Here is a 9,764-nt window from a genome sequence, read left to right as displayed (position 1 = left end):
AATCTTCACACGCAACATCAGCTTTCCAGATACCACAGACCATTTTTTCAAAGTAATCTGACAAAGTTAAAACACGTAAAGCTTGCAGCTCCCACTATATTGCTATGACCAAGAAGGGTAAAGGAATAACATTACTACTTGTTGTTAGGGAGACTCCTATATATGTCGACCTCCATCCTCAATTGACAAGAAGACCTGAAAAAATGCTCAACCCTTCCTCATATTTGAGAGGGCACTCCCAACGAAGCCTCTTGAAATACTCAACTTTCTTCCCCCCTGATAATACCTCTGCAAACAAGCTACACCAGAGCAAGAATATCTCATATCATCAGGTTAAAAGCAATAGTATCCCATATCATGCTTTTTCCTTGTCTTTTCCTTTGGCCTTGTTCTTACCTGCAAGACAAGGAGAAAGAGAGCAATCAGTCAGTACTTGGAATCAAGCTTCTAGTCAGGAACTGACTACCTAGAACCCCTTGCCTGATTACTTACCTAGCATTGCTCTCGAGTACTTCATCTTCAACATCTTATGCTTCCAGAGAAGATACCACATTTGCCTGAGGAACAGATAGGGCAAGTAAGAAGGATACAAGGAAGCATGTGGAGACAAGCGTAACAGAACACGTGCCGATACATCCATTACTTTGTCAACAACAAAAGTATCTCATATCATCAGGGTCGAACGTACTCTAGATTTGATGGACTTGTTTTGACCCTCAAATTCTTGAGTCGGCCTTATACTCTGGAGGAAACCAGAAAACCCTCCAGCCCAGTTCAAGAATAAGCTTGTGGAAAGTTACTTCTTCAAAAGCAAAAATATCTCATATCTTATCTTCTCATTTTTCTTCTCTTTATCCTTCTTGCTGCCTACAAGATAGGGAGAATGAGAACAATCAGCTGGAACTTGAAATCAAGCTTTTGATCTGGGACTGATTGCTTAGAACTCTGATTGCTTACCTTAACTGTCACCTCTTTCGGCAAATCTCCTAGCTCGGTGACTTGGAGGACTCCTACTACATGTTTTGTATCACGCTTGACCAAGCCTGAAACTACACGTAAGCTTCCAGTCAAATTGATACATTACCTTGTGCATCTCTAACGGTTAAAGATACCACCCCTAGATGGAGGAAAAGTACTTCTAGAGAAGAAGCCACATCTACCTATGAGACAGATAAGGCAAGTGAAGACGATACTACACTTCGATACTTAGAAGTTTCGTGATTACGTAGCCGCTTGGATCTTGCAAGTCCCCAACCGAGGAGTTTCCTTCACTCGGGAACTTAGGGGGACACTGTTTGTACCATACTTGACCAATCCCGAAACTACTGAGCATCGGTCAACGTTATACCGTCAAGGACCCAGAAGAGTTTCCCTCCAACCAGGAGGCCAATCACAGCGCGACACATGTCAACGTCGGAAGCCAATCACAATACAACACGTGTCAATGTCAAAACAAGGCTAGAAACTCTATTCTATAAAGGGAGATCATTCTCCCACAATATTTCCTAATGTCATTTGTACTAAATCATTCACTTGTACTCACTAAAGGAGAGCTTGAACCTATGTACTTGTGTAAACCCTTCACAATTAATGAGAACTCCTCTACTCCGTGGACGTAGCCAATCTGGGTGAACCACATACATCTTGTGTTTGCTTCCTTGTCTCTATCCATTTACATACTTATCCACACTAGTGACCGGAGCAATCTAGCGAAGGTCACAAACTTAACACTTTATGTTGTACCAAAGTCCTCACTGATTTTGTGCATCAACAATCTTAATTGTCCATATTTTCTCAGCTTGATTGCATGAAACTTCACCATAAAACATTAACTCAACTTTACGCTTTTCGAATTATAGATTTTGAATAAATCGTGTTTGCATTATATCATTAATATTGTTATATTTTTGTAAATTGATATTATGAGAGAGAAGGAAAAAAAAAGTGTTTTTTCTGAAGGGTTCCAACCCCAGCGAGCAGTGGCTAGAAGCCGTGTCGTCGAGCAACCCGAGCTGACCCCGTGAGCCACCATGGAGCCTTGTTGCTGCTCCATGACTTAAAACCATCCGCAACAAAGTTTGCCTTCCTGAAAATGTGTTTCCAATCAATATGACTAGAAAATCGAACTAGGACACGAATATCATTGATGATAAAGCTAACTCTCCAAGGAATGACCACACAACTTCAATGATGATCTTAGAGCTCCCTCCACCGCCATGTTAGTGAAACCCTTGCGCCTAGCACACTGGAGATCCTCTCGCAAACCCATCACTTCTGCAACCGAAATAGTAGCTCCATCAAGATTTAGAGCCCTCGCCCTAATGACCTGTGAGTTACTATTACAGAATACAAAGGCAGCAGAGTAGGGTTGTTTGAAATTGAACTATCAAAATTGAGCATCATGTTGGTCAAGAGGATGCCATTTAATAGAGGAAGAGATAGGCAAAGCCTCCTTGGGGTCACACTTCTCATTAACCTTGAGAAAAGCCGAACTAGCACTACCGGTGATAGAAACACAACACGCCAAGACCGGAGCAAACTACCGTGGTCATTTTTGTATCAAATTAATATATACTTTTATATAATAAGGATTAATTACTCCAATTTTCACTAAACTTATAACTGTATTTCATATTCGTCTCTAATCCATGATTTTATTTTCCTATGTTCCTCTTCCTGATACTCACTTAGTATTACAGTCTAGTGATATTTCTTTTCACTTGTAAGTGAGAGGTCTTAAGTTCGATTCTTGTAAGGAGAATTTGAACCAAATTATTGATAGACAATTGTGAAGGGGATGTGTGCTAAAATTTAGTTATTTGTACTAACAGAATTTAAGGGTTTGTTATTTTTGGCGCCAATTAAAATAAAAAACCGTTTGATGACTTGGAATATAAGTCAAGTCCCAATCGTTTAAGCTTGGCCTATTGGGAATTATACATACAGACTACGGAGGCATCCTATCGGCGTCGAGATCGAGCAGCCATGGCTGCGGAGGACAAAGGAGTTGCAGATGGTATCAAATCGTTCCTTCGCCAACAAATTGCAAGCGTCATACATCAAGGGACCGAAAAGCTTCCCCGTATCAGTCGCCTCTATGCTGAAGCCCGCATGCTCAACAATCAAGGTTCCATTTCTTTTTCAAGATTCCATTTCTTCGCCCGAGTTCTGTTTCTAATTCGCACAATCGATTTCTCTCTAGGGTCAATTTGCTGGTCTGATTCTTGCTCTGTGATCTTGTTTATCGACTGTGGTTCGATCCTTGTACTGATTTCTGAGAATGTAGATATTGTTACTGAAATTTGGTACGGAAAACACGTAGATTAAAATCTGTTTTCGGTTAAATTATTCGAAAGTGGTTTTGGTTAACAGTTTGTTTCGACTTTCAAGCAAAACAATCACATACTTCATATGTACTTAAGAGAGCAAGAAACTTATATTGGTTTTATGCTTACCAACCACGTTGTTGGTCAATTCGCGTTTTTGCATAGTTGAAATGTATATGAAATTTGGGGATCTGGTGGTGGTCTTGGATTTTATCAAATATAGCTGATTGATGAGTTAAATTTGTAAACTGAACAGTGAAATTTCTTAAGCAAGAACTCCGGCTGCTGGAGCAGCGTCCATCTTATGTTGGTGTGTTTATAAGATTAATCGAGAGGAACAAGGCTTTGGTTTTGGTAAGTAGTTGTACATTTTGTTCGTTGCAGATACTTTGGAAGTTATGCATACCAAATTCAGTACTTTTTTTTTAGTACCGACTTCTGTTTCTTTTCAATTTCCAGGTTCGCCAAAGAGGAAAATATGCTGTTAATATTGATAGAAATATTGATGTCACAATGCTCGAACCATTAATGAGAGTTGCTCTCCGCCCTGAGACCTATGCTCTTCATGTAATACTGCCAAGAAAAGTTGATCCTCTTGTCAATGTTTTGAAAGTTGAAAATGTTCCTGATTCTACTTATGAAATGATTGGTGGTCTGGATAAGCAAATCCAAGAAATAAAAGAGGTTTTATTTTGCACAACCCTACTGTCTGAACTTATATTTAGTGGCCGGTTGATTTTTTTCTCATTTAGCTTGGTTTCTGCGGATTTCTTCTTCACATTCTTAGGCAATTCATATTGATCATCTTTCCAGGTCATTGAACTTCCACTTAAACATCCTGAATTGTTTGAGCGTCTTGGTATAGCGGAACCAAAGGTAGAACTATGTTGCCAAGTTATTTTTGTTCGCTCATTTGCTTACTTAGTAGGCACCAACTGTTACGTTAGTGCCCTGAAACTCACTCCTTCATATATCAGGGCGTCCTGCTTTATGGACCACCTGGTACTGGGAAAACAGTGGTGGCTCGGGCTGTGGCTCATCATACAGACTGTACTTTCATAAGGCTTTCTGGTTCCGAGTTAGTCCAAAAGTACATTGGGCAAGGTGCTATGATGGTTAGAGCAGTTTTTCTCATGGCTAGGTTGGTTTTCATCTCATTTTATGAGGACTATTCTTGATTCCATGATTCCCTGTCTCAACATGTTGCATTTGCTATCTCCTTGTATATTTCCGTTGCTCCATTTCTTGAGTTTTACATATGCTCAGGTTTGATGGCGAGACTCTAATTCGTGGAGGGAAAGTCTGAGCTAGAATAAGCTTTTGTGCAATTGTGATGTTGGGCATCAATGGTATTGATATAGTCATACTACGGGATGGTCAAGGGCATGTATGTAAATCCGGTGCCCTTGGGAACTGAATCTAGAAGAAATAAAGGAACAATAGCTTTTTGGAGTGTCCGGGAACCTTTGAATACATGTTTTACGTTTAAATGCTGCAAAGATCTTGATTGTGGATCACTCGATGCAACTTCTTTCTAGCCTGTGAAACGGAATGAAATGAAAATTGAATATGGGGGCATACATTTAAGGTTTCTAATCTAATTTCCTCTCATACTTCTGCTCCCCGGTTACTAACTTCATCCTTTAACTTTCTATTTTGTTCAGGCTGCATGCTCCATCTATCATTTTTATGGATGAAATTGACAGTATTGGATCTGCTCGTACGGGATCTGGTAGTGGGAAAGGAGACAGTGAGGTGCAGCGGACTATGCTAGAGCTTCTCAACCAACTGGATGGATTTGAGGCAACAAGCAGGGTAAAGGTACTTTAGAGAATGTGGATGCATTGATATCGAAACACTATAAGATACGTAAACATTATCGTTTAATTGACCACCATCCTCTTCAAATTGCGACTTATACAGGTTTTAATGGCCACAAATCGTGTTGATATGCTGGATCCAGCGCTCCTCAGGCCAGGACGAATTGACAGGAAGGTTAAATTTCCACATCCTAATGAACAGGTACATGAAAGTCCATATACTGGTGGGATTATTGCTTTCAATAGGTTTGATGATGCATTCATAAGTCTAGTTTTAAGCTTGTTCTTTCAATTGATTACTTATATCTCGTCTATGGGTTTCATTCATGCAGTATAACTTAATTATAGTTCTTAGAAAATGTTAGAAATTTTATTTTAAAGAATATCATTGCACAGATTTCACTGACTTCACTGACAGGATAACAGTTTTGAGGATATGAACATAATAGACCACGGCCTATTTTATCGGTTATTCATTAACATACAATACTCATTAATATATATAACAAATTGCAGTCTCGGTTGGAAATCTTGAACATACATGCACGGAAAATGAATTTAATGCGAGGCATTGATTTGAAGAAGGTTGCAGAGAAGATAAAAGGTGCATCTGGTGCAGAGCTGAAGGTATTGATTTCTGTTTTTATTGTATCCCATGGATTTCTTAGGAAGTCAGGGTTTGTGTGCACGTTTTAAAAAAGCACATGTTGTCTTTCACCTTGCTGCAGTCAGTTTGCACAGAAGCAGGGATGTTTGCTTTGAGGGAGAGGAGGATTCATGTGACACAGGAAGATTTTGAGATGGCAGTTGCCAAGGTAATGAAGACGGAGACTAAGAACATGTCGTTGCGGAAGTTATGGAACTAATCATGTTATCATGTGTTCTTTAAGCCAATCTAAGCATGAACTTAAGATGATGTTTCAAAGGAAGCAGATGTATCTTAGAAGGATATTCGCACACACGTATGCATATTAGTGAGAAAACACAATGGAAGTTACACAAAACTATACCTGCAATTTGAAAGCCTGAATTCCGAAACGAACTCGATATTGGAACATCCAATCTGTCTATAATTGAAGTTTTAAATTTGAGTTTCCGAGTTGAAGTGTTCCCAACATTTTCGAATCCAAATGTTTATTTTATATTTCAAATTTGAACCTATAACATGTTATAAATTTGGTTGAACAAGAATTAAAAGAGAGTGGATTTCAGAAGATGAGTGTTTGTGGCATGAAAAAAGTAAATGAAAGTGAATTTGTTTATAAGCAAAGCTGTTGGGATATCCCAAATGGGTAAAAGATAACGATAAGTCAAGGGTTCGATTTCTAATTCAAACAGGAAAATTATACCTTGTAACGATTTCTGGTTAAGCAAAAAGATGGGTAATAATAGAAAAAATATGCTGAAATCCAACCAAGAAAACATTAGAAAGCAAACGGGGGTTAAAGTCGTTAGACCAGTTGGCGAGGGTAGTGTGCTCCCTTGCAGCAGCATTCATTCATTCATATATATCATTAGAGTAGTGGGGATTTTACAATCAACATTCTTATCTCAATTGAGGAATAAGACAAGGAACACAACCTAACATTGTACTAGTCTAATCTAAACCATACAGCACGGTTGCTTCATCCAAGACAAACTAACTGTCTTTGCCCCACGCTCCAGTTTCACCATTTTCAACCACTGTTATAGCCATGTGTGTTATCAGTTTACGGTTGCCTAGTAACCGGGCCAGTCTTGCCTAATCAGTAGTGATTCTGGCGTCAAACGGTAGAGTTTTGGCATGAGGCAGGGTGGTTAGTTGGTTTCGTAGCCTTTTTAGCTCGGGTTAATAAGTCCTTAGGGGTGTTCTACACCTAGTGCCCTAAAGCCCTAGTGGTTTGAGAGTCATTGACCTAAAGCTCGCTACATGAGTTGGATCAAGAGCTTAAGTGAATCGACATTGCACGACCACTACTATTACTGAAAAAAAAAAACAGAAAAAAAAATTAAAAAGAAAAAGGAAAAAAAAAGAAGCTATATTCAAAGTTAGTATGTGTGAAAGTGTGGAATAAAGAAGGACGAGAGGTAAGTGTTTTAGTCGATTCTCCTTAACTTTGTTAGTTCACTTTACACTAAAGGAAGTTTGTGAATTCTTTTCTAATTGATTCTAAATGGCTTAGACTTTGTGGTGAGATTGGTTGGAACTTCTGAAAAGATGTTCTAGTTTTTAAAATTTGCTATGGATTGCAACTTGAAGGTGGAAGTTTTGTCTTGGTTGAGTTTTAGCTAGTTGTCTAGTTTGTTAAGTTTTTCTTGTTTTGCTTGAGGACAAGCAAAAAGCTAAGTTTGGGGGTATTTTGATGAGTAGATTTTATATTATATATTTTATCATAATCTTAGTATATTTTGGTTAATATTTTGGAAGAATTTTGATACTTTGAATTGTATTTTCAATATGGGACTTTCGACTTCCTTTGGAGCAAAATAGGACGAAATGGACGAATTTTGGAGTAATTCCAGTTGGAGGACGTTCGTGAGTCACTTAGTTTGATCTTATCAAAATTTGGGATTTTTCCACCAAGCGGTCATTTTTTGGCGATAAAATAAAGGAGCGATGCGTTGTGCTGGAAAATGACGTTTTTGGGCTTAAATTGCGTTTTTGGAGCCCAAGATGACCTCAGATGGATTCGTGGCCTTCCGGAGAAGTGTTCAGAATATTCCAAACATTAAATCCAGTTTTATTGGCCAGTTTTGGAGCAGCTTATGGGTCCAAAACGTGGCTATTCAGATTTTAGGCGAATTTTACCATTTAATTTAGGGTTATGTTTTTTATTTTATTTGATTATTAATTTTAGTTTCCTAGGGGGAATAAAGGACCTGTTTTTAGGGTTTGTGTGTGGGGGGGGGGGGGTTAGTAGATATATTGCTTGGCCATCTACCATTTTTCTCTCATTTCCCCAATTCATCACTGCTCTCTCTTTCTTCTTCATTGCTCTTAGAAACGCAAGATCATTCTCTCTGGTTAGACAAACCGAAGAGACTCTCTTAGATCTCTTCCCATTTTCAAAACTTTTAAGCTCAGCCATCCATTCAAACCTCCAGTTCACAGCTGCTCCCTTATCCTCGCTATGCGCTGCATCTGTTCTGCAACCAATAACCCAGCCACACACACACCTCCCGGAGTACCTAGCCGTGATGGGAAATCTGAAAAACTGAAATGCTCAAGGTAAATCATTCTCAATTCGTTTGATTTCCTGTTCAGATTTATTTGTTGGAGGAAAATGTAACAAGATCTAACATATGCATGTGGTGTTATCTGTGTGAGAACCCTCAATAATTTCAAATCCGAGACAAACAACACAAGGAAAATGCCCTGAGTCGCCATCTCTTCTCAACCAAACCATGTGTCTCCCAAGCCTCATGCCATCACGGATTCGAGTTCTAAGCATCTAGATAGAGAGCATTTCGCACATGCAACGGTAATCATCTCCCATTTGATTCAATATACATGTCTCTTAGCTTGCGAAACATTTCTGAGAGCTATAGTCCTGCTGAAAAATAGTCTTGTTGTCACAGCTATTCATGAAGTTGTTGGTTTTGTTTTTGTTGTGCAACGAACTCCCACTCTGCTATCTGGCCAGAAGTAGCCAAGGGAGATGAGGCTTGGACATCACAGATCCCAGACGCACACTTCAATGAACCCCAGATATGTGCATTTGGGAGGTAAAATTTCATAACCCCCAAACTTGCATCTATTAATGAGCTCAATGTTAATGGCCTTAAATTCTAGCATAGAGATGTGGCTGCTGTGAATGTAGACTTACTGCTGGGTGCATGATTCCAGTAAAAGATAATCTGTCTCTATTTTCCCTTAGTTTCCATGAGTGCAACCTGCAATTAACCAATATATGCGAATATTAAAAACGGAGCTAAAATCAACTGCGTAAATAAAGAAAGCAAAATATTTTTGGATTTTTCACTTTTTTTTAATTTTTATTTATTTTCATAATTTGTATATATATATTTTTTTTTATTAAAAAATAGGTATGTAAATGCATCTAGAAATTTAACTAAAAAAAAAAATCAAACGAAAAATAAAATAATGGAAAGAATTTAGAAAAATTGGGTTGCCTCCCAATAAGCGCGGTAGTTAATGTCTATAGCTAGATGTAGAGGAATGAATTGATGATCACATCACTTGTTCTCTTGTAATCAACCACTCTTTGATAGCATCATACAACAACAGTAGGCACGGAATGAGATGATGTTTGTCAATTATGTGTTTCAGGGAAGTGGTTGAATCCTTCATATTAGCCCTTCTACGTGAATGAAATGTTGTAATAAAATAGGATCCCTTCCAACAGCGTTTACGTCTTCGTTGAACTGACTTAAACCTTGTATTTAACACCCACAATTTCTGCATTGGCCGAATTTCTTGACGAAGAATTAAGTTGCCATTAAGCTTTTTCTTTGTTTCCTTGTGGATCATAGTTTGCTTGTATGACTCCCCTAGATTTTCTTCAAATTTGCATGCTTGTATTGCTGGACCGACCAATTCAACAACATAAATTGTGTTAGTAGTCATCTGCCCTGTCTCTAACAGTGTTTTAGAGAGCTGATCATGCGACATATTAGA

General features: G+C 38.5%; 1 protein-coding gene across 1 annotated transcript; it reads left to right on the top strand.

The window, feature by feature from the left end:
* The first annotated feature begins 2,963 nt into the window (after nt 1-2,963).
* LOC103409670 (26S proteasome regulatory subunit 8 homolog A-like) lies at nt 2,964-6,271 on the top strand. Its single transcript, XM_029093565.2, has 9 exons — nt 2,964-3,127; nt 3,583-3,680; nt 3,786-4,010; nt 4,140-4,202; nt 4,304-4,467; nt 4,991-5,147; nt 5,250-5,348; nt 5,663-5,773; nt 5,875-6,271. Exons 1-9 carry the CDS (start codon nt 2,986-2,988, stop codon nt 6,010-6,012), a joined length of 1,197 nt encoding a protein of 398 aa, XP_028949398.2. The 5' UTR covers nt 2,964-2,985; the 3' UTR covers nt 6,013-6,271.
* The last annotated feature ends 3,493 nt before the right edge of the window (nt 6,272-9,764 follow it).

This window comes from Malus domestica, chromosome 02 (assembly GCF_042453785.1).
Source record: "Malus domestica chromosome 02, GDT2T_hap1".
In the NCBI taxonomy this organism is placed as follows: Eukaryota; Viridiplantae; Streptophyta; class Magnoliopsida; order Rosales; family Rosaceae; genus Malus; species Malus domestica.
Note: the sequence above shows the minus strand (reverse complement) of the source record. Positions and strands in the feature narration are given on the sequence as shown.